This window comes from Lagenorhynchus albirostris, chromosome 7, assembly GCF_949774975.1.
Source record: "Lagenorhynchus albirostris chromosome 7, mLagAlb1.1, whole genome shotgun sequence".
NCBI lineage: Eukaryota > Metazoa > Chordata > Mammalia > Artiodactyla > Delphinidae > Lagenorhynchus > Lagenorhynchus albirostris.
In genome coordinates this window covers 35,459,089-35,483,400 of record NC_083101.1, presented here as the reverse complement: position 1 = coordinate 35,483,400, position 24,312 = coordinate 35,459,089, and the positions used below count along the sequence as shown (strand labels likewise).

At 50.1% G+C, this 24,312-nt stretch overlaps 2 protein-coding genes across 7 annotated transcripts in view; one reads left to right on the top strand and one right to left on the bottom strand.

Annotated features, from left to right (window-relative positions):
• The first annotated feature begins 3,228 nt into the window (after positions 1-3,228).
• Positions 3,229-24,312, top strand: part of GRHPR (glyoxylate and hydroxypyruvate reductase) — a 26,956-nt gene continuing 5,872 nt past the window's right edge. The window contains exons 1-10 of one of the 3 annotated variants that reach the window (XM_060154822.1): positions 3,229-3,364; positions 5,084-5,214; positions 5,615-5,687; positions 6,240-6,356; positions 7,452-7,540; positions 8,649-8,753; positions 9,523-9,658; positions 10,937-11,067; positions 20,093-20,159; positions 20,428-20,782. In XM_060154822.1, coding sequence (XP_060010805.1) covers positions 3,282-3,364; positions 5,084-5,214; positions 5,615-5,687; positions 6,240-6,356; positions 7,452-7,540; positions 8,649-8,753; positions 9,523-9,658; positions 10,937-11,067; positions 20,093-20,159; positions 20,428-20,458 — 963 coding nt within the window. In that variant the 5' untranslated portion in view covers positions 3,229-3,281 and the 3' untranslated portion in view covers positions 20,459-20,782. Of the gene's footprint in view, positions 3,365-5,083; positions 5,215-5,614; positions 5,688-6,239; positions 6,357-7,451; positions 7,541-8,648; positions 8,754-9,522; positions 9,659-10,936; positions 11,068-12,241; positions 12,581-20,092; positions 20,160-20,427; positions 20,783-24,312 lie in introns of those variants that run through there. The other 2 variants (XM_060154821.1, XM_060154823.1) reach the window with 2 other exon arrangements.
• Positions 13,440-24,312, bottom strand: part of ZBTB5 (zinc finger and BTB domain containing 5) — a 26,030-nt gene continuing 15,157 nt past the window's right edge. The window contains exons 2-4 of one of the 4 annotated variants that reach the window (XM_060154813.1): positions 15,941-17,850; positions 14,785-14,903; positions 13,440-14,121 (exon numbers count right to left, since the gene is read on the bottom strand). In XM_060154813.1, coding sequence (XP_060010796.1) covers positions 14,035-14,121; positions 14,785-14,903; positions 15,941-17,846 — 2,112 coding nt within the window. In that variant the 5' untranslated portion in view covers positions 17,847-17,850 and the 3' untranslated portion in view covers positions 13,440-14,034. Of the gene's footprint in view, positions 14,122-14,759; positions 17,851-24,312 lie in introns of those variants that run through there. The other 3 variants (XR_009541548.1, XM_060154816.1, XM_060154815.1) reach the window with 3 other exon arrangements.

The following is a 24,312-nucleotide window of genomic DNA, read 5'->3' as shown; positions in this document are numbered from 1 at the left end:
TTTTATCAATATCTATCAAAATTTTACAGTGCACATATTTTTTGACCCAACACTTCTGCTTCTAGGAATTTATCTTACAGATGTATTTACCCACGCACAAAATGACATTTGTGAAAGGCTCTTTGTTGTGGCATTGTAATAGTAAAGATGGGAAACATCCTAAATGTCCATTAGTAGGGGACTGTTCATCATTTGTGGTTCACTCCTACAGTGAAATACTCTGCATCCATAAAAAGAATGAGGTACCTCTGTGTGCAAGGATGTGCCGTGATCTCCAGGATACACTGCTGAGTGAAAAAAAATGGGGTGATGCAGAGTGTATGTGCTACCATTTATGTGAAAACTATATGCACTTTATTATATATATTAAACATCTCTGGAAAGATGTGACTGCTTCTGGGGAGAGGATCTGAGTGGTGGGGGGCAGGGTAGGAGTGGCGATTTTCACCTTATACCCTTGTGTACCTTTGGGAATTTGTATCTTGTGCATTTATTATCTATTCCAAAACTAAAAAAGATACTTATTTAAAAATAGTACTTGAATAACTGGTTAACCATTTGGAAAAACATTAAGGAGAACCCCCCGCCTCAAACTGTATACACAAAATGTTCCAAATAGATTCAAGATTTAAATGCAAAAGAGAATTTATAACAGTTCTACAGAAACTTCCTTTCTTACTGTCATTTTGAATTTTTGCATGTTCCAAATTTCCATCCCCCTGCTGGAGCTGTGGCCCTGACCCTCAGTCAGTCACCCAGGGGTCTCCCAGGCTGCCATTGCCTGGAACTTACTAAGAGCTCCATAAATCTCAGCTGCTTATTAATTTGTTTTACCAGTGAAGCCCAGGTCAGGCCTCTGATCCCTCTCCAGTTTGGATCCTTCCTCTCCCAACCACTTCCCCTGATCCTCCTCAAGGGCTCTCAGCTGGCTCCATCCTCTGGCTCCATGGCCACCATCTAGTAGCACTACTGAGCACCATCTGGGTGCTTTGCCTTGGGGGAGGGGGCCCATTGATGTGTCACACCCCCTCCTGCCCCTGGTGGACAGGCTTGCCCAGTGTCCTTGCCTGTCCTTATGTGGGGGAGGAGCTGGGCCCAGGTGTCACCACTGATTAACAGGATGGAGCCACTGGGCTGTGCTGTCCCCAGAAGCCCTGGTCTGGGGACAGAAAAACACCTTGTTGCGTCAATAGTTGAGGTATTTCAGAAATCGTCCCTAAGGTGTCCTAGCAGTGCAGATAGCGGTCTGTGGGTAAGACATTTATTAATGTGTTACAGGGAGAGAAGGCAGGACAGAGCACTGGCCAGGGACCCAGGTGGCCCAAAGAGCCAGCTCTGGCCCCTCCAGCGACTTGCTGTGTGACCCCAGGCTGGAGATGTCACGTCTCTGTGCCTGTCTCTCTTTCCTAGCTGGGCTTTGATGGGGCTGAATGGATTCAGATAAAATCCTCAGAGAAGAGACCACCAGGTAGGGCTTTTGCTTTCTAGGTGCTCCCAAGCCTGGGAGCAAGTACCTGAACAGGCTCTGGCAGAGATGAAGCCGGCAGAGCTCAGGGACAGGTCTGGGCCCCTCCCACTTGTACTGAGTCTTGCTTCAGCATCTGCATCTCTGACCAGCTGCTATCCCTGGGGTATGTGCTTCCTTGGATGTGTTACTATTTATCAAGCACCTACGATGTGTGTTACCTTGTATGGTTAGTCCATTCAAGATGGCTGTTCTGTTGCTCTCTGTATATCCCCTGCTCTACTAGTCCCTGCTTCACTCACATGACTATCCAATCCTCTTAATTACAGGGCTTAATTAGTCCCTGGTAACTGATGAGCCCACCTGACATCAATTCCCCCTATAAATGGTAGCCTCCTTCTCCCTCGGGCAGTAAAGACTGCTGCCATATCCTGCCCGCCATCTGCATGGTGGGGTGTTGCTCCAGGACCCTTTGTGTACGATCCCTGTCCAATAAGCCACTGATGTCTTCGTCACTGTCTCCAGGCTCTTTCTTGGGTCTCGAGGCTGGACAACTACAAGGCTTGCAAGCCTGCAGTGCAGCCCAACATACCTGCTGTTGTAAGTACTATATATAGTCATCCTCTCAACAAGCTGTGAGGGAGGTATCACTATTGTCCCCATTTTACAGATGAGGAAACTGAGGCATGCAGAAGTTTAACAACTTGTCCTTAGTGGGTGGCAGAGCTGTGATTTAAACCCAGGCAGTCTGGCTCCTGAGCCTGAACTCCTCAACTCTTTCCTTCATGGCCTTGGTGCTTGGTAAATACCTAACATGGCCCAGGGCCCATGCAAATGTTGCTTGCTTAATAATCACAACAACCCTTAAAGGTAAGTTCTAATAACCCCATCTTGTAGCTGAAGAAACTGAGGCTTAGGAAGAGGATGTGAACCGACCAAGATCACACAGCTTGTTAAGTGGCAGAGCTGGGATTCAGACCCAGTCCACCTGACTGCAAACCCGGGGTCTGACCATGACCCCACATGTCTCCAGCATCTTGGCCCTGGCCCTATGCATGACCTGCCTCCAGCCAGTCAGCAAGTGTTCAGCAAACTGGGTGGCCCACAACCAATCAAACTCCCTCTCACAACTGTGGGCTTCCTATGGGGAACTGCACCAAGTATTAAAGAGGTCATTCTGGGATTCATACCGCCCTCATCCAGGCTCCTCTGTATGCACAATAGGCCAGGCTCAGAGCTCAGTCTGTGTGACCAAAGACCCCTGCCTGGAACAGTGTGACCATGAAGAGACAGACCTAGAGAAGATGGTCAATGCACTCAGGCCCTGGGAATGGGGATGGTCCTTGACTGCAGCCCCCTCCCCCAGCGCAGTAGGCACCTTTATAGGCATCCACACACATTCACACAGGACTCTCTCCTGGATGCCCTTTTACCCAATGCAACCCCCAAGCCACGCCTGCCGGTCCTGATGCTCTGGGGCAGTGTGTACTCAGAGGTAGCAGGCCAAGGATACGAGCCTGGCACCAGCCCCAGAACCAGTCTCAGTTTCATTAAGGCTTGATATCACACACACACACACACACACACACACACACACACACAGGCACAAGGCGTACACGCGGAGCCCCAGTTACCCCCACACAGACACACCGTCGGTGCCACTCGCTCACTGCACAGCTGCAACCCCACACGCCCCCACTCTGCCCCCGCCTCCCCGCCCCTCCTGCTCCGGGCCCGGCCTTCCCGAGGACACGCCCCCTTCCCAGACTGCTTCCGCCCGCGGGGTCCGGCTCAGTATCCGGCGTCTGGAAGGTGAATGAGGCCTGTGCGACTTATGAAGGTGTTTGTGACGCGCAGGATCCCCACCGAGGGCAGCGCCGCGCTCGCCCGGGCCGCAGAGTAAGAGCCCCGCGTCCCTGCACCGCTCCGCGCGCCGAGTCCTCCCCCTCCGGGCGCGAGTTCTGCGGGTGGCGTCGCGGGAAGGGGCTGCAGAGCCCCAGGCGCCGCTCCGGGACCTCGGGCACCCAGTACGCTGGCTGACTCAGCGTCTCCGGGCGGGTCGGGGTAGGCCTCCCGAGGCCCAGTTAGTTATTTTTGGTGGGGCGGACGGCGCGGTCCGTGGCGTCAGATCCGGGATCCTGCGCTTGGGCCTTGGCCGAACTTTCCAACCTGTGCCTGGCCAGGACGGTCTTGGAGTTTGGGGAAGCTTAGAGAAAGTTCTCTGGGGCCCAGCTTTCTCCAGGCCCGTTGCAGTGACGCTGGGACCCGCAGCTCCCCTGGCCCTTGCAGTGTGGGTGGGGGAAAGGGCTGGAGCCCTCCCCAGCCATGGCCCTGGGGAGAGGGAAGACGGCCCATGACACAAGGGACAGGCTGTTAATCTTTTACCCTCTGTGGTCACTTGGCCAGGTCAGGGACCTTAGCAGTCACTGGATTACCTGGTCCCTTTGGACAGTTGGCAGGGGGCCTCTGGTAGCATTTCTTAAATTGAACCCTGCAGGTCAGCCTTGCCAGGTGCTTCATATACGTAAACTCTTAATCCTTCAGTACTGTGAAGTCGGTACAGTAATTCCCACTTTACAGAGAAAACTGGGTCAGGTTAAGTGCCTTCCCCAATGACTGTGTGTGGCACAGCTGGGATGTGAACTTTTGCTCTGTCAGCTGCAGTCTGAGCCCTGCATTATGCAGGTTTGCACTGCCCATATCAGGCAGGGAGAAGGTGGAACCCAGCCTCAGAGACCAGTGCAAGGGGAAAATGAGATTTGTTCATTTCATTCAATGCAATAAAACCTTTGCTGAGGACTTGCGATGTACCAAGCATTGAGGGGGGAAGAGGGGAGGGCAAAAACAACAAGGGCACTAGTGGCAGCAGCTCACACTGCTATAGCGCTGTGCCACCATCAAAGGAGGGTGAAAGGAAGCCTGTGCCTGGGGCTTAGGCGTGGAGGTGCCGCAGCGGGGAATTCTGGGAAGTGCCCGCAGCTCTGTGTCTTGCGCATGTAGATGCTCCGTATGTGTTGGCTGCACAGAATTAAATATCAAGGGCTGGGAGGTTGGGCAGCACCACGGGGAAACATGCCCCGTGCCCACCAGCCACCATGGAAGTGCCCCCTGAAACTCCTCCATGTTGAACTGCTTTGATCTTGTCCAAGTACAAAGTCAAGAACAAGAGTTTTTCATTTCATGGACTCATAGGACAGGATGTGCAACTGGACAGGGAAATCAAGCCCCATCTGACTTCCCCCCACTGGCCTTCCCAACAATAGGCAGCCCAGGCCTGGGAGCTCACTACCTGTGAGGCCTCCTGTAGGGGTAAGAAAGCGCTTCCTTGTGTTGAGCTGAGAGCCGTCCCCGTGACTTTCTCCTTTCACTTTAGGCCCCTTTCAGTCCTTGTCAGAGAGCTGTGGTCTGTGACAGCCCTTCACCCTCAGGACAGTTCTGAGGCCACCCACGCCTGACCTTGACTCGCCTCAGCCAGCCCCAGGCAGCTTGAGGCCAGAGCAAGCAGAAGACAATGTTTCCCACTCTGAGAGGGGTCTGCAGGGGGCTGGAGGGGCTTTGGGGGCCTGGGGACACCTGCGGGGCTCCCGCACTTCTGAGCGGTCTTTCCTTTGCCTTCAGCTGTGAGGTGGAGCAGTGGGATTCCGATGAGCCCATCCCCAGCAAGGACCTGGAACGGGGCGTGGCCGGGGCCCATGGCCTGCTCTGCCTCCTCTCTGACCACATAGACAAGAAGCTCCTGGATGCCGCAGGTGTGTGCACTGGGCAGGCCCGGGGAGGGTTCCAAGGGTGTCTTGGCCCTGGTGGACATATCAGCCTACTGCTGCTGGTTCCCGAGCAGGTCTTCAGTGACCTCTCTGAGCTCTGAGGGCATTCACTGCAGACCTGGGCCAGAGGGAGCAGTTGTGCGCAGTTCCATATGGCACACACTTTGCCCCTCTCTCCTGGTGGTGAGTCCCCAGAGGGAGGCCTTAGGAGGGCAAAGACCATGGTGTGGAGGAGAGCCAGGGCCTGGGGCCCTCGTCCAGCTCTGTTCAGCCTTGCTTTATGACCTTGAGCAGGGCCCTGCCTTTTCTGGACCTGTCTGTAGTATGTAGGAGGGCCTTGAATCCCACGAGAAAAGATACAAACAATGCTTTTTCTGCCCAACAGGAGCCAATCTCAAAGTCATCAGCACAATGTCCGTGGGTGTCAACCACTTGGCTTTGGATGAAATCAAGAAGCGGTAAATGCGGCTTGGGCTCTGGAAGCAGGGCCCGGAGTGAGGGGTGACTACCAGAGAGGGAAAAAGAGGAGCTGAGTATTTATTTCTTCATATTCTTTGACCATTCAGTGAAAACATAAGGTAGCTGATGATAAAATCTGCTCATGTGTGCACACATCAGTTAAGGTAAGGCCGAGCAGTCAGAAGCAGTGGGTAACAATGTCCAGGTGACACCCTTTCACATTCATTCTTTTTTTTGACCCCCACAACAACCCCTTCAAGTAGAAAAGGCAAGTATTATTATTTCCCTCTTTAGATGAGGAAGTTCAGAAAAGTTAAGTAGTTACTGGCTCCAGACTTTGGACCCCGATCTTCCATCTTATATCCTTCTCAAAATGGGAGATAATCAAGATGGGAATGAGGGCTGGCCATTCCTGAGTGCTCACTTACAGCTCTGAGCTTCCTGACAGGCAGCGCAAAGAGGGAACAAAGCTGTATCACGGCAATGTCCCAGCAGTAGAAATTGGTGAAGGTGCTTGAGGCCAGCGTTACCGCCAAATCTTTGATTCGTAGTGGGATCCGTGTGGGCTACACCCCAGATGTCCTGACAGATGCCACGGCCGAACTCGCCGTCTCCCTGCTGCTCACCACCTGTCGCCGGTTGCCTGAGGCCATCGAGGAGGTGAAGAAGTGAGTGAACACTTGGCAGGGAAGTCGACTCTGCTCAGCAGCTAGTACTTGAGCACCCAGTGTCACCCTGGACCAGAGGTGATCCTGTCCCCGGCTGTGCCCCAACTAATGAGGGGGGACAGACTCAGGCACAATACTAAAATGCACAGCAGAGCTGAAATAAACAGGGTGTGAAGGGAAATTGTGGGGGAGGACCGTGGATCAGGGGAGGCTGCGTGGAAGTGGTAGCTGGTGGGCGTCCTCCTGAGCCCTTAGAGGGCCCTGTGCACCATCATGTGGGAATCCAAAAGGCTCTGGAAACTGAAGGTTGTTTCATTTCGCTGCAGATACACCAATGTGCTTGATACGGGTGCCACCCCAGATGCTGTTGAGGGTGTTATGTAGAATACAGCATATGTACCTTAACACCTTCCTAAAATCTGAAAATTTAAAAATTCTGGCCTGAGGGTTTCAGATCAGAGATGTGGGTCTGTACATCCAGAGTTGGGAAAGGTACTCCAGATGCGGGGACTGGCTTGAGCAAAGGCCAGGAGGTGTGCAGATGCAGGCTCTCAGAGAATGTGTACTGGGAGAGGGGATTTGAGGTGGGGATGTGGCAGGGACAGAGGCTGCATGGGGCTGACTAGACACTCTCACCCTTCTGTCGAGGGAGTTGGTCCCTTCATTGGAGGTGACTCAAGACAGGCTCTATTCCCCTGTCCACCCAAGGCAACAGGGGTGGGCCTGTGGCTTCCCTGGAGCACTGAGAATACTGTTTTTGGAATCCTACATCCTGAGTTTGCAACCTGCTGCTCTTCCCTGGCTGTGTGACCTCACATAGATTGCCCTTTCTTGTCTCAGTTTTCCCGTCTGCAAAATGGGGGGAGAACCTGTAAGGCCCCTTCCAGCCTTCGGACTCTGTGTCCCCAGTGGGTTTAAAGGAAGAGTCAGTCACGCTGCTTATCGGCAACACCCAGTGGCTGTAGGGGTAACGCATGCTCCTCTCAATCCTTGACTGGAGGGCTGGGCCTGTCCCTTGCACCACGGGGTCTGCGTAGCGGCCCTCATCTTTGCCTGAGACCAGAGCCTCTAACCCGTCCCTCTCTCTCCCTGCAGCGGCGGCTGGACCTCGTGGAAGCCCCTGTGGATGTGTGGCTACGGCCTCACACAGAGCACCGTTGGCATCATCGGGCTGGGGCGCATAGGTGAGGCTCCCATCTACCCAGATTGGCACCCTGGCTCTCACGTCTTGGTTTGAGTCTCTGGCACCCGTGTCCAGATGCTGACAATCCTTTGGAAAGAGTCACCGTACCTGGGTGCAGTAGGGACACCTCTAGCGAGAAGACACAGCATCGTAAAACACAGGCCAAAAAATAAAATAAGGAGTTCCGTAAGAACTCATTAGGTGATAGAAGCAAGTTGTAAGAGCCAGGGTTCTTTATGATTATAGCTGCATACAGGACAGATGAAAGCAATGACGGCTGCAGGGTCGGGACTTTTAGGAGGGGTTTACTGTGGGAGAGCCCATGCTGCCCCAGGCCTGGGTTCTGGAAGGCATCTGACTCCTAAAGCCTTAATTCCCAGCGGACAGAGCTTACCTGTGATTCTGAGGCGGGGCAGAGCTACTTTTCTTCCAGTGGCCCCCAGCGCTGGAGAAGCCTGGCATAGGCCGGTGGCTCTCTGGCACCCTGCCTGGTGCAGAGGTGAGGGTGAGGACGGGAGGGGTGCATAAATTGTCCGGCCAGCTAGCAGCCCTGCCTCCCACACTAGAGGGCTGCTTGGAAGAAGCCAGCAGCTTTGGGACGTGCTCTGCGTCTGAAAATCCAGCTGCCCAAGCCTGTCCCGGCAGCAGTGTGTGTGCAAAGGGTCAGGGTCGGGGTGAGTTGGCAGTTGGGCAGCGCCACCAGAAAGTCGGGTGGGGTCTGTGGGTGCACCACCATAAGCAGAGGGTCCAGAAGGAGGAAGGGGACCGTGTGCTCAGACCTCTGCTGGGCTGCCAGATCCAGTGCTCAGGGAAGGCTAGCAGATGGCCCTCAAGATGGCCAGCACCGTGTGAGGACGGCACAAGTCAGTCACAGCCACACAGGAGCTGTGGTGCTGCCTTCAGATCCCTGAAGGACTATCAGACAGACCCCTGAGGGCAGTGTGGGCTGGCAGGGGGCTGGGTACAGTGTGGCAGGAGTGGTTAATGTTGGGAAGGGCCTCCCCACGCCCACCCTTCCCCCAGGGGCTCCCGCTCTCTGGAGCTGCTGGGCGCTGCCCTGCCCTCTGAGGGACTGGGAACAAGCGCTGACTCTGACTCCTTGCCTCCAGGCCAGGCCATTGCTCGGTGTCTGAAACCATTCGGTGTCCAGAGATTGCTTTACACAGGGCGCCAGCCCAGGCCTCAGGAAGCAGAGGAATTCCAGGCAGAGTTTGGTAAGTAAAACCTCGATTTCCACAGGAACCCCACCTGTGCTGGGCTGGATGGTTCTCCGTGTTTGCTGTAACGGCAGCACTTTGGGGCAGGCTGCAGGAGCTCCATGGTGTCTGTGGTGTGCCTTAGGTGTTGTCTGACCTCCCTGCCCCTGCACGCAGAGGCCCATTCAGGGAGCAAAGGGCCTCACCCAGGCCACACAGTACCCTCAATGCCAGAGGGACTCCAGGTCTCCTGTCTTGCAGGGTCTTTTATCACCATTGTCCATGTACAAACAGAGCAGCAGGGATGGTGACACATATAAGGAATTGCTGGGAACTTTGACGCAGTTGCCTTAATAAACTGGTGAGCGCTTACCCGCCAGCCTTGTGTCCGGGTGGATCCAGCTCCCTGGCAGGCGCACAGCGTGTTGAGCGGAGGGCAGGCTGGATTTCAGCCACTCCACCCCCTTGGCACATTGGGCCTTGAAGGTGGTGAAAGCCAGAGTGGTCCAGATCCCATTGTGTGACCTTGAATAAGCTCCTGCCCCTCTCTGGCCTCAGTTTCCCCACCTTTAGAGCAGGGGGCTGGCTGAATGATGTAACACACCAGGATCCCATGAGTGTCTGTTGACTTTGTGTGGTTATTAGAGTTCTCCAGGTAGAGACAAGACCTTCAGGAAGCATCTTGGGAGTTTCCATTATGGGCGGAGGGAGGAATGGTCAAGGTTCCCACCCTCTTGCTGCCCCTAACCTGGGACACAGCACCTGATGGAGCCCTGCCCTCCCCCAGTGTCCACCCAGCAGCTGGCCGCTGAGTCTGATTTCATCGTCGTGGCCTGCTCCTTAACACCTGAAACCAGGGGGCTCTGCAACAAGGACTTCTTCCAGCAGATGAAGAAAACGGCCGTGTTTGTCAACATCAGCAGGTATCCTGGGTCACCAGGCAAGCCTAGAGAGGGGCTGTCCCTGTTGCTGTGACCTGAGGTTTTTCTTCCCCATGGGCTGTCAGTGAGACTCAGGCTGAGCTTACTGCCCTTGATAAACCAATCAACCAGACAACTCAGAAATACAGTAAAGGCCCCAGAGCATGTCCCAGGTGCTCAGAGCAGGGCCTGGCCTGTCTGGTTCCCAGCAGTACCCTTGGCCTTGCTCAGGAAGTGAAGGCACCGTGGCAGCAAGTTACCAGGTAACCCTGTACCTCTAACCACAAAGGGGTGGCCTTAATGTTCTTTACAGCCCTTTGGAGGCCGACCTTCATGGTGCTGAGCCTGGGTCTGTCTGTGTGAGTCAATGACAGCTTGAACCCTCATGCTCCTGGGCAGACAGACCCAAAACCCAGGTTGTCTTGGGTCCTCAAAATGTCCCCAGGGTGCCTTTAGGCCACTGAGCATGTAATGGGGGCAGACCTTCCCTCTCTGCCACTCCAACCTCTTCTTAGGTAGTGCCCTTTGAACCCACTTAAATCAATTTGGAGGCAAAGATGGGCAATGGGAGGGGACTCCAAGGGCTCATCCACCCCAGAGGTGCCTGTAGTTACTGACGTTTAGCTGCAAAGGGGGTGCCTTTGGGGTGGAGTGAACATGCAGGAACACAGGGCTCGCACTGATGCCAACAGTGTCGTTGCCTCCGTCACGTACCCAGTACTTCAGGGCACTGGGTTACTGCTGCACGAGTATCGTTGAGTGCACAATGTGAAGTCTTTAGCAAACCAGACCTCTACTCCAGTGGTTCATTGATGGGAAGGATGTCTGCTCACTTGGATGGATGTAGTTGGGTGTATCCTCAGGTCTCTGCCTGCAGTTGGGCAGGTGCCTGACACTTGCTGCAGTGCTTGTCAGCCGGTGGTCGGGATCCCAACACACATGCAGGCTCTGGGTCCCGTTCATGTAGTGGTGCGTGTAAGTAAGCTTTGATCCTCCTAGCACTCCTGGGAGTTAGGTAGTATTCTCCCTATCATACAGAGGAGGACCCTGAGGCACAGAGAATTTGAGACACTTGCCCAAGGTCACACAGCTCGAAAGTGGCAGGCTGGGGTTCTCTGTATTGCTGTACAAACTATAAGTAAGTATACTATAAGGCTTACTGCTTTGAAAGTTAGTGCCAAGTGCCAGGTTGATGGGAAAATTCATTCTCTGGGTGGTTCTGCCCTAAAGGCGACCTGGGTAGAGGGAGCTTTGGGGCACCCACATCACTGTAATTCTCAGGGGAGAAGTGGTGGACCAGGACGACCTGTACCAGGCCCTGGCCAGTGGTCAGATTGCAGCTGCTGGACTGGATGTGACAACCCCAGAACCACTGCCTACAAACCACCCTCTCCTGACCCTGAAAAACTGCGGTAAGAACTGCGCTTTACCAGCAACACTTCACCCGGCCCCGGTTCCTTCCCGCCACGGCTTGTGAAGCCGGCTTGCAGTTCTCCCAACACTTGGGTTAAGCACTGTGCCCCCAGAGACACAAGCAACAGCCGCCAGAGGTGGGAGTTGCAGCTCCAAACGCCCTTTCTCAGGCTAAGTTTTAAGTCATACCCTTTTCCCTGTCCCCTAGCCCCCGGGGAGGTAGATGCGTCTGGCATCTCATCCCGTGACACCTTAGTGCAGTGGTTCTCAAACTTTTTTGTTCATCGGTCACCTGGAGGGACTGATCAAACACACAGTGCCCTCCCCCCATGCTTCTGCCTCAGGGATGAGGCCTGAGAATATGCTCCTAATGTCTCGCACGCTGCTGCTGCCCCTTGGCCGGGGAGCACTGTGAGAACCACTTACTTAGCATTCCTCTTTAGACTCCTCAGTTACCGTTAACAGTTCTTTATATTACGGTCTCTCTGTTCAGCTAGCTGACGTGGTTTCTGCCTCCAGACTAATATATAACTGAGTGGAAGGGGCCTCAGGTTGTCTGGGCCAGTCCCTGTCCTTTACTTACATTCTGGAAGGGAAAACCAAAGAGAAGGGCCGTAGCTGCCTTCCCCACAGTGAATGCTCCCATTATTGGAGCCCTTGGAAGCTCTACCATCCCCGCCCTCGTGCCCGTCTGAGAGGAACATTGGCTGTGATGGCCAGGCTGTTGCCTGGAGCTGGGAAATCTCCCATCCCCCCAAGCCCTGGGCCTTTAGCTCGGTGCCCTGGGTACTGCTTTTGAAAGGTGTGCTTTAGGGACGAGTGACCTCACTGGTTCTGCAGTGGGGCCAGAAGCAGCTGCGCTGTCCAGCCTTTCATCTAGTTATTTCGGGAGATCAGAAGCCCAGGGCGTCACCTAGTTTCACCATCTGATATTTGAAGGGCTGCGTCTAGACAGGCTCCAAGACTCCTTCTAGCCCTGACATTCTTGTGTTCAGGATATGTAATTCTTGTCACCCTTGCGTCTGGGTTTCGGTAGCCCTGGGGAAATAAGAGTGCTTAGTGAGAGGAGGGAAGGCAAATCTTTTTATTGGCACATCCTAGCCATGAAAAAAGGGCCCGAGTTAAGGCTCCTGAATCACCCTCCTCATTTCCCTTTCTTCCTCTCCTTTCCAGTGATCCTGCCCCACATTGGCAGTGCCACCCATAGAACCCGAAACACCATGTCCTTGTTGGCAGCTAACAACTTGCTGGCTGGCCTGAGAGGGGAGCCGATGCCCAGTGAACTCAAGCTGTAGCCACACGGGAGACACTGAGGCTAGGAGGCAAACGGCCCTGGGATTCTGTCAGATGTGCCCAGGCTTGATTGGACCCACAGGATGGGAGCCAAAGAAAAAAGTCTGATGTGTACTGATTCTATGGAGGGAAGACTGGTGCTCATGGATGTGCTCCCACTTTTGTGGTTGGAAGCATCTGAGCCCAAAGTGTATAATTCTATTAAATAATTCTCTGAGAGACCGCCTGGGCGTGTAACTGGGAGACGCTGAGGACAAGAGCATCTGCTTACATTTTCTAAATCGGCCTCTAGTGACCGCAGGTTCTGCTTCCCACCCCCATCCCCACGCATTTTAACTATTAGACCCTGTCCAAACCACCTTACCCCTCATCCTCTGCTAAAATGCCTTCAAGTGTCCCTCACTGAGGACAGAACAACCACAGCCCAGTGGTGACCGTGGCAACTGGACCTGCTCCCTAGACCATCGGACAAATTAAACACACATGGCAAAAAGAACTAGGTATGGTCACAATACTTATTTTTTGGTCAAGACTAATCAAGGTAGGTGGGTTTCTTAATTTTTATTTTAAAATTAGTTTCAGCACCTTCATATTTTGTCCCTCGTGTCCATCTCCTCACTCCTCAGGTGAATGCCCTTTTCTAATCACCTCAGTCCTCCTAAGGCCAGGCCACCAGCACTGCCAAAGCCCTGCTCCTGCTGAGGGACCTGGGCTCCAGTTCTTCCCCGCAGCTGAGCCATACTGGAGAGTGGAGTCTTCACCCTGGGAGGCACGTAAGGGAGCGGCAGAAAGCGCAAGATTTGGCAGGCCCACTAGGAGTAAAACTGTGGTGAGAACAACACATCACCCTTGTCCACAGCTCAGAGACAAAGCTCAGGGAAAGCACAAGGGACTGATGACCAATAATTGTTATTAACCACAGCATGAGAGAATTTTCTAGGAAGTTTGGTTTTAAAAAAAAGTACTGGTCACAGCAGGGTTAGCAGAGAAAGCAATACTACTTCATTTTTTTATTTCAACCTTAAAAACCTAAGGCGAAGAAAAAGAACACAATTAGTTAGAGGCATGAATACGACAAATTTTTTATTTCAAAGTCTCAAATTTTGACCAGCATAGCACCACTGACACAGGTGCCCTGATAGAACCTTATGATTTGGTCACCAGAAATGATTATGCCAAGCTATAATTAAGGCTAACCAATCAAATCCAGGTACCCAATACCAGTTAAAATTCAGGTAGAAACTACCAATTTGTGGGAACCCTGGGACTGGTTTTCCAGGGAACCTCTGAATTATTTTTTAAGTGCTACAGCATGTACGAGGACCTGGCTCACAGGCTTGCTTCTCACATGTAGGAACTGATTGACTAAGAGGTAGATGAGAGAGTCCAGATTCCACTTAGCAGTGGAGAGGCAGGGCTCCAGCCACTGTGTCAGAGACAGGCCCCGAAGCAAGTCCACTTAAGCTGGAGCTCAGGTGAGGGGGCGGCTTCCTGGCACCTCCTCCTCAAGGTGGAAGGGGAGGAGGGCTGCCACTGCTCTCCTGGTGCCACCGATTCCTCTTCCCAAGCCAGGCAGGGTCTCTCTCGTTCTCCATGCTGACCCACCTGCCTCCCAGGGTTAATCTCACGAGTCACTGGTCCCCACAGAGGGGTGGATGTGGAGCCTCCTCACATCAAGTCAGAGCATGACTGCTAACAATTCGCCACACACAGCTGAACCTCACAGGTGATCCCACAGCCTCCAGCCGTCTCCCCCACATCTGAAAGGAGAGGAATCAGAGGTTTCCCTTTTGGTTTTCCTCCCTGGGAATCAGTTCGTAGGAGATGCTAAGCAATGAACATTGTAAGTTTATCCACAGACAGATGTGTAACTGCGTACACTAGATTAAGAGGAGAAAACACTCGCTGATTACCTTTCTTTCTAAACAAAGGTAAGAACTGAAGGATTTCACTCAATTATGCACAATGGCTTGTGTCTAAAAAAGCTGTATAAAAACTCATGTTCATGCATGAATTAAACTGACTTCATGAGCTCTATAGAGACACATTAACCTGTGCTTTTTCCCTGGAAGCTCATGAGCCAGGGCTCAGCCTGACAGCTGCTACCAAGAGCCCCGATGGCACAGGGTCAGAAGACCACAGGTGGGGCTGGGGAAGAGAAGCAGTGGGGTCCAGGGAGGCCCAGGGCAGTCACCCAGATGTCTCCTCAAACTGTCTCAGATGCTGCTTGGTGACTTCTATGCTCTGGGCTGCCCAACCCATTTATATTTACCCATGAATACTGCTGCATTTGGATTTCAAACATTCAGTATTGGGTTGGGGCAACAACAAAAGTTCAGGGTCTGTACTTTAAAACGATAGTATAGAACAGTAATAAAACCCACGATGGAGGGGGGTTGATTTCACTTTTGGTTAGTTTTTACCTGAAAACAGTAATCTAGGCCCGGGAAAGATGCCATATGTGGCATGAATGTGAAGAAGTGAAGCAGACAACGGGTTTGTCGTTGGGTGAGATGTGTCAGGCTGCACCAGCCCCCGAAATCTGCACGGAACAAAGGGTAAATGCGCCATAAAAGATCTCACGAAACAGGACTCCACACCATCAGAACAAAGACAAACACTAGCTCTTTTCTGACTTCCAAACATGGAACTGTAACATATGTAATACAAGTTGGTTAAAATACTGCTAAAACAGCACATACAGAAACAATACCTTACTTGTTGCTCCCTATAAGTACATACTCCTTTTACAACTTTGTTTTTAAAACCAGGAAAAATTGTTAAAACATCTATGTAACAAACAGTGATGTTTTCAAAAGTATATATACACCTAATAGTCCAGAGAATGCTCGCTCTGGACCCAGTGTCAGCACCATGAAAGTGCAGTGTCTGTGACTGCAAATCAGACAAAAATAAAAAATACAGTATTTTCTGAAGCCTAGGACTAGCTCATGATAAACTTTAAAGCATTTTTGGCAGACAGGTATGTCCTCAAGGGCCTTCCTTTTAGACAGGCACAAAGTTGCCACTGGTTACACTTAAGTTTACCTTGCATCACTGTACAGGTATATAATCTCATCAGAAGGTATATAGGAAATTTAAATGCTTCAGAGTTTTACAAAAATTGCTAAAAAAAACTTTTGCACTTCAATTTTTAATTGTCAAATGTGCCACTTTTAATGACATCGATTCCAAACTACTTTCTGACTGCATTACTTAACCCTAAGGAAGAATTTGGTTTCAGGGATTGGATCCCTTCTCTGAAAGCGTACATTTCACTCAGAAATGTAGCAGTACAAGCACTACACCTATTAATTCTCCATTTATTAGTCATCGAAATTTGCATGAGCCATTTGCAGCCTGAAGCCTCAAACCCAACGGCATTAACCACCAACCAAGAGAGACTGTAGTTTAGGTCCTGATACTGGCCTCAGCATTATCTCAAGAGGTCGGGTTAGAGCAAAGTGCTGGGAAGGTTGCTGCTCTGCCAGCGCAGGCAGGTGGTCTTCGAGTGTTTGTACAGGTGGCTGGACTGACTGAACCTCTTGCCGCACTTGAGGCAGGCGTAGGGTTTTTCACCTGTGTGAACACGGATGTGCTTCTTGCAATCTGTCAAGGTCAGGAAAGTCTTGCAGCAGATTTTGCAGGCATACTTGCGAGCCCCCTCTACGACTAAGACGTTGTGCTCCGATAAGGCCTTCTTGCACTTTGACAGGACGTCAGCAGATGCCCTCGTCAACTGCGGGGGGCCGGGCTGCGAAGGGTGGCCATTTTCAAATGAGGATGTGGCCGCGTTCATCATTAGCTGGGAACTGGCAGAGTTCTCTGGGATCTGTGAGCTCCTGACTGACGTTACCACTGGCATTTTGGGAGCTATGCGGCGGTAGTATGGAAAGTTACTGGCTCCACCTCTAGGGGAGCTCATCATTACCCTGGAGAAGGAGGAATGCAACCCCAGACCAGACCTGGAAAAATCCATCCCAAACTGTTCTCCTCCTTGGTAGCCTGAGGTCTGCACACATGGCAGGCCCATCACTTCCTGCATAGGCCTGACGAAGTGAGCATCTGTGGGTTCGCTGAACGGGTTCTCCATGTGAGAGCCAGGGGCTGAGGAGGGCCCGCCTGCAGGCCCAGCCTCTGGACTCAACAGATAAGGGGCCTCCCCCTCCAGCCTGCAGTCACTAGTGGTGTTTGGGATATTATCGTCATTGTTCTGATTTGCACTAAAGTTACTTCCTCTGCTCTTGTTAAGAAAATTTGAAATGCTAAAAGTGGATTTATGTTCTAGGTTATTTGTGACTTCCAAAATATGGATGTCTCCTACCCGGTCAGTGCTAGACTGGGGATCTGAAAAACTCCGGTCGCTGCTCTCGGGGCTGAGGTCTATCTTCTCGGCACTGACCACCACTCCCTCCACCTCCACCGATTCGCTGCCTTCCGCTTGGGAGGTCACGTCGCTCACTTCATCCTGAGGCTCAGGAGAGCTCAGGGGCTCAGATTTAACCACCACTCTCATGTGCTCCTTCTCACCAAGGCCAGCCTCAGGGTTTTCGCACTGAAAACCACTTTTCTCAGGTGTGGCTTCCTGCTCAAAACTAGCCTCGACCTGAGTGGCGCGGGAGGCCATGGAGAGCTGGGTCACGTTGCCGGTGCTGTTGTCGGACTGGCTGGGCACCTGGGCATCTTCTTGAGCACCAAAGGGCCGGTCAAATATGATGGCGCTGTCGTCCTGGGTGTCGGTCATCCCGTCAGCTTTAGGGTTATCCACGATCTTCAGAGAATCTGGTGAAAAGAACTCCTCCCGAGAATGAACCCCCGGCCCATTCTCTGGCGTAACGTCGGAGATGGCAGACTCATCCAGGGTGGGTCGGAGCCGCTGTCTGGCCCGCTCCTCTGCAGACTGCTTGCGCTTATGCAGGCGTCTCATGGGGAACGGTGTCCGCTGGTCCAGGTTACTGCGCATCGAGGAGCTCATGGGGGCCGGCTGCTCCTCACCACTCTGGCTGGAATTGAGGGCTGAGCTCACGATGCTCAGTCCCAGCTGCTGCAGCATAAAGGAGCGCTGCATGCGGGCACTCTGCTCCTGAACGCGCTCGGTGGGGGGAGACATGGGCAGCGTCCTTGTCGTTAGGTAATGTTTACATGCCTTAACAACAGAGTTCAAGTGCAGGTGAGAGGCTGCCAATAAGACATCCATAACATTGCTCTCCCCCAGCATGAGGGTGGAGGTATACATCATGTCAATCAGTGCGGCAAAGGCCTCCGCTGTCACTACCTCGCTATCCAACTGGATCATGTTCATGGTCTGATCTCCCTCTGCCACAGAGAACAGGGCTCGGAAATGTGTACTGCATGCTGCTAGTACCGAGCGGTGGGCTTTGAAATGTCTGTTCCCCACTACAATGACACAATCACAGAGCTGGCCGTGAAGTCTCTGGTAGTTCAGCTGCTGGAAGATCTGTTCAAAGTGGCCAGGAAAATCCATGATCCTATAAAAAAAAAAGAAAGTGTTAAGACGCAGAAGAGCTTAAGTCAAAGGGCACAGAGGGTGTGACGACAAGAGAGGCATGGGGACTTCCCTGGCGGTCCAGTGGTTAAGACTTCGCCTTCCAATGCAGCGGGTGCGGGTTCGATCCCTGCTCGGGGAGCTAAGATCCCACATGCCTCGCATCCAAAAAACCAAAACAAAAAACAGAAGCAATGTAACTAATTCAATAAACACAAAAAATGGTCCACATCAAAAAAAAAAATCTTAAAAAAAAGGGAGGCATGAATGACCAAGCTTGGACCTTTCAAAGCTCGTGATGTTTCTGATGGTGGGCACGCAGACTAAATACCTGTCCAATAAGGAGCAAATGCTGATTCGGCTAACAGCCCTGGAAGCCTGCACACACACACAGATCAGCTACGGGCTGTTTACAGCCTCCCCTTCACCCTTACATGACCCACTTTTAACACTTAGGGTCCATGTTAGAAAAGACCAGTGTGTGGGTGATGCAACATCTATCTATACCTGAGAAGTCAGAGTTCTGCACTCCCTGAGGACAATAAATAAACTCCAAGAAATTATAAACAGTCTTTTAGCAACCTTAAATAAATAAAAAGGGCATATCAATATTAGTGGGGAAGATTTCCAGTTATAGATGGTAGTAGATTGCACTCATGCATTTACCCTCTCCACCCTTAAAGTTTTTTGATTTTGTTATTGTTTTAAAGGTAAAAACCCACAAGGGAAAAAAGAGTGGGAAAGAAATATCAATAGCATTTTGGAAGCTGGTGAGCAGGTAAACGAATACATGCTGACTGACTTAGCATGCCCAGAAAGCTGAATCCTAAACTGGCAGTGGCTAAAACAACCTGACATATATAAACCCCCACCCACCCAGAGGCTCAGAACTGGCTGCCAAGGTGCCAGGGGAAGTGGAGTGAAGATGATGTCAAGACAAGGGGACTGGCTGGAAGTCTATTCGATAAAAAAATAATCTAATGGACGTTCCATACCTGTGGCACAGAAAAGGTAAAGCTATAGAGACAGAGAGTAGATTAGTGGTTTTCTGGGACCGGGGTTGGGCTCGGGGCAGGACTGCAAGTGGGAAGAGGGACTTCTGGGGGCATGATGGAAATGTTCTAAAATTGGGGTATGATGATTACACATCAAATTCTCTAAAAATATTTGAACTGTACACTTAAAACAAGGAATTTTATGGTATGTACATAGACCTCAATAAAGCTCAATAAATTAAACTTCAAAAAAAAAAAAGAAAAACAAGAGATGAACAAGCTCCAAAACCATCTGCTCAGACTCCATTTTCACCTGTAGGGCTTCTATACAGCCAACTCAACTGACTGCTTAGAATATCACATGTATCTTTGATGATACTACAGAATTACTAGGTTTTTCTCCCCCTTAGGTGTGATAATGGCATTCTGATTTTTTTTTTCAAGAGTAGTTTTTAAAGAGATAACATACTGAAATACTTACAGATGAAATGACATGATGTCTAGCATTTGCTTCAAAAGCTTATTTTTTGTACATTTGAAATTTTTTATAAATGTTAAAAAAGGGAATAAAGAAGAGACCGCATGGACTATGGGTGGATCACTTTCCAAAGCTGAGTTTGGAATCATTACATATCTACATTTTCATCTCTTGGACTCATCAGAAACAAGAACTTGCTTGTCCTCTCCTAAGAAACTGCTACACTTCCTAGGAACTACAGGACTGCTGATTCAAAGTCTAACTCCTTGACTAGTGCTCATGACACACTCTCATTGTATGGTTAGAAAACAGGGTCAATAACCCCCAAAGTGGCGCTGTTCTGTGCCTTCTGCCTAGACTGTAGAAGCTGAAGGAGCCACAAAGTTTAAAACCCTGTTTTATCCTCTCCAGCGAAGGAACCTCTGGTCCTCTGGGAGGGAGGGAGGCAGAATCTAATGGTTACACCCCAGGATACAAACACATGCAGATAGACAGTCGTGCCTGGCACTAGAGATAAAATGATCAACAAGACAGATCCATCTCTGCCCTCAGGGGTGACAGACTAATCAACATTCAAATACAATAAAGTATTGCAAGTGCTGTGGTAGGAAGTACAAGGTGCTACAGGAGACAAAGAAAGGGCGCCTGCCTCTGACGGGCTGGTGGAGGGGGTGTGGAAAGCCTCTTCGGGAAAGAAGCCAGCAGTCCCCTGCGGGGCTCTGGTGGCTGAACCAGAGAAACTCTGTACTCAGGACACGAGGCTGGGACGAGCTGCTACAACCCACAGCTGGAGCATGAAGTTAAAGTCGGCACTAGAAGGTAAGACATTCCCCCCACCCCACCCACCAATAGAAGACTAGCAGCCCAGGGTTCAAATACCCAGGGAATCCCTCCAACAGACCACTTGGGTCCCCATCAAACTTCCCTACAGTGAAGCCCACCAGTCCTCAAGGCCCATTCACTCAGCTTCCAATCAGTCAGGAAGAAGCACCACAAACTGGAGGGGAAAAATCCCTAACATTGAAACCGAGTGCGGCCCTATGGGGCTCCCAGGCACGGAGGCTTTTTTGTCCCCCATTTCTTGTAGGCAAAACTCCAGCCTCCATGACCTTCCCTGAGTTCCAAAGGGCAGATTCAAACAGTTGCTAATCAAGGGAGGAGCAGGTAAGAAACCACCTGAGGCAAGATTAAAGGGACCGGAGAAGATGAGGAGACCATCTGAGACCCTGCACACATCCTAATCTTGTCAGCAATCTCATCCTTTTGAAACTCTGCAGGAGAATGCAAGACTGTTACTGCCTTCGTCCTTATTGCATACCCCTGACCATGAGCCCCGACTATAAGACCTCTCCCTATTCCCCAGGGAGGGGAGCACAGTTCTTGAGGTGCTAGCCTACTGTGTTCCCTCTTCGCCTGGCAAAGAAATAAAGGCACTCTTTCTTTCTCCTCCATAACTGTCTCAGTATTTCTGTACAGCATCGGTGCACAGACAGCCAAGATTTTGGCAACATGAAAGAGCCCTAAACAAACAAACAAAAAGGCATCTGGAAGAAACAGAACTAAGGGCGAAAAACACCTATAATTAACATCCTCAGACAGCTAAGATACGATACCCATGAAACAGGAAGAGAATGTTTTTAATTTTTTTTGAAAAGAAATATTCCAGAAACAAAAAAAATATTGAAGTTTAAAATTGCAAAAAAAATTTTAAGTTACTAGAAGGGTTGGAAGATAATATGGCTGAGGAAATGTCACAGACAAGGCAAAGGAGAACTAAAAGTGAATGAACAAGAGAAAAAAAGAATTAACTAATGAAGCCCAAAGTCTGAATACAAAAAGAGAAAAGACAGAAAATGGGGAGAATGATAAACAACAAAGAATAATTCTCAGAACTGAAGAAGTTACTTATTCACACTAAAAAGGTCCACCAAGTGCTCAGCAATATGAATGAACAAATCCCACACCTGGCTCATTACAGTGACATTTTAAAACACCTGGGATAAAGATCTGGAAAGTTTGAAGTGGGGGGAGTTAACAAAGAAGAGTTAACAAAGAATCAGGAATAAAACTGGCATTAGACTTCTCGAAAGCAATACTGGAAGGCAAAAGGTTCTTTAAAATTCTCCGAGAAAATTACTTCCAACTTGGACCATACCCAGCCAAACATCAATTGTAAGGGGAGACTACGGAATTTTCCAGACAAGCAAGAACCCAAAAGTCTACCTCCCACATATCCCTTCTCAGGAAGCTATTAAACCTTGTGCTTCAGGAAGCTGGGAATAAACCAAGAAAAGGAAGATGAAGAATATAGGAATTGCAGATGCATCCTAGAAAACAGGCAAAGAGAATTTGAAAGATGATGCTGAAGCCCGAAATGAGAGCTAGGCAGCAGGACTGGGGAGCAGACTGGAGCAGGAATATGAGGGACTCCAAGGAGTTCCCCAAGGGAAAAAAGGAATGGAGAGATCACATGACATAGTTGAGAGCCGCTAAGAAGTTAACAGTTCCATGAAAATGTGAAGATAGGTCATAAAAAAACAAGAAGAATTTTATTTTATTTTTTTGCGGTACACGGGCCTCTCACTGTTTTGGCCTCTCCCGTTGCAGCACATAGGCTCCGGACGCGCAGGCTCAGTGGCCATGGCTCACGGGCCTAGCCGCTCCGCGGCATGTGGGATCTTCCCGGACCGGGGCACGAACCCATGTCCCCTGCATCGGCAGGCGGACTCTCAACCACTGCGCCACCAGGGAAGCCCAAGAAGAATTTTAAATGGGACAGTTATTAACTCCAGGAAGAATACATGGTCGTTTAGTTGCCGTACCCTATGTGTTTTGTTTACAGAGTCCTAATAATGTGAACACAGAGCCAAATTTGAGATACTGGAAGGGTAAGGGAAGGCCAATACATGTGTGTGGGGGAGGCAGAGGAGAAGTGGTGTAAGAAGGTTAAATTCTCACCTTCCCTATTAGTCAAGAAATGCTGTCTGAAATACTACCCCAAGAAATAGTAATATAAGAACGCTGTTTGGAAATACAGAAAGCAGTAGCAGACGAAACAACTAAAACAAGTGAAAGTGGCTGCCTCTAAGGAGGGGGAATTTGGAGGGGAAAAACGGGGGACAGAAGACTGCTATTTTTTTAGCTCTAAACCTAATGGAACTATGTGGCTTCTAAAATATAAATACATACATATATTTAACTTTTATAAAAATAATTTTTTTGAGTTTTTTTTTGTTTGTTTTTTTTTTGCCACACCATATGGCTTGTGGGATCTTAGTTCCCTGACCAGGGATTCAACGCACGCCCTCAGCAGTAAAAGCACAAAGTCCTAACCGCTGGACCGCCAGGGAATTCCCAATATTAAATGAAATTTTAAAAAACATGGTAGGGCTTCCCTGGTGGCGCAGTGGTTGAGAGTCTGCCTGCCGACGCAGGGGACACAGGTTCGTGTCCCGGTCCGGGAAGATCCCACATGCCGCGGAGCAGCTGGGCCCATGAGCCATGGCCGCTAAGCCTGTGCGTCTGGAGCCTGTGGTCCGCAACGGGAGAGGCTACAACAGTGAGAGGCCTGTGTACCGCAAAAAAACAAAACAAAACATGGTAGATCCTTGACATTCTAAAGGCATACACCCTGAGATCTTTGCACATCTCCAAATTCACAAGTACCATTATGGCACTTCACAAGGATTACTGCAAGCAGAAGGCCACATGGATGCCAAGCTGCACACCAGGCTTGCCCACTTGCTTTAGTGGCCCAGCCCTACAGAGCAGGCCAAGTCATGACTGAGTGAAATGACAAGTGACCACAGAACACACTCCTTCAAGATCCCTGGGAAATAACAAAAATGACAAACTCTAAATCCATAAAAACCAAAGGTCTACAGTGCCAACTGAGAGTATTAAGCACAGGCCTTTGCTGTACCTGGAAAGTTACAAATGGATGGTAAAATGCCTCAAAGCAGGGGCCACGTGTTGGCCTATTCTTTTACCTCCTGTGTTTTTTCAGCTTTTGAAGAGTTTCCAACAACAAAATACATCACTAAAACACGTACTTTCCTGCTGCCCCCTTCTTGCTTTATCAAGATTCCCTGCTAGTAGTGAAGGGCCAACAATGGCAAGCAGCAGCACATGAGCCCCTGACCCCACCCAATCAACCAGGGACCACAGAGCTCAAGGCTTTGGGGAGATTAGACAAAATGCAATTATTGCTCACAAGTCTATAGCTCCTGACTTGGAAAGTAAACACGTATAGTAGTAAATGTCAAGTTCCAAGGAGACAATTATTTTATAGCAGTAACAGGGAAGAAACATTCTGGTTCAAGAAACAAAAGAAATAAAACAAGGAGTTGTCTCAGGAAGCTGTACCAGCCTCAGAGTCACTCTGAGAACTAAGAGACTGGAGCCTTGTTAGGTTAAAGCAAGCAGCATCAGGCACTGAGTTTATTGCTTTCTCTCCTACTGTGGAGACTGGAACCAATGTTGTAGAACTGTTGCAGTGCTGACAGTAGTAGTAATAATAAAACAATGGTGACTACTGTTAGAGAGTCTTCTATGTGCTAGTCATTGTGTTAAGTACTTTTTATTTATATTATCTCTAATCTCCAAAACAACCTTGTCAGGTAGGGCTTACTATTCTGACTTAACAGAAGAGGGGAACATAAAAGACTAACTTCCCAAATAAATGGTATTTTAATGGAGCATTAAATGGGCATTCTGTCCAATGTCCTTCTTCTTCAACAAGCAGCAGAAATATGATCATCTGAGGAAAAACAGCCTCCTTATTTTTTGTAATGTCAGTTATCTTGAGTATAAGAGAAACCACCACTCTTTTCCACAAAAGGTCATTCACTAAAATGTCAAACTCCTAATATTCAATCCCCCTTTCTATAGAAAGGGCATAAGTAGCAAGGAAATTGTGGTCTCAAAAGCACCATTTTGAGGAGATTCCCAGGGCCCAGAAACCTATGAGAAG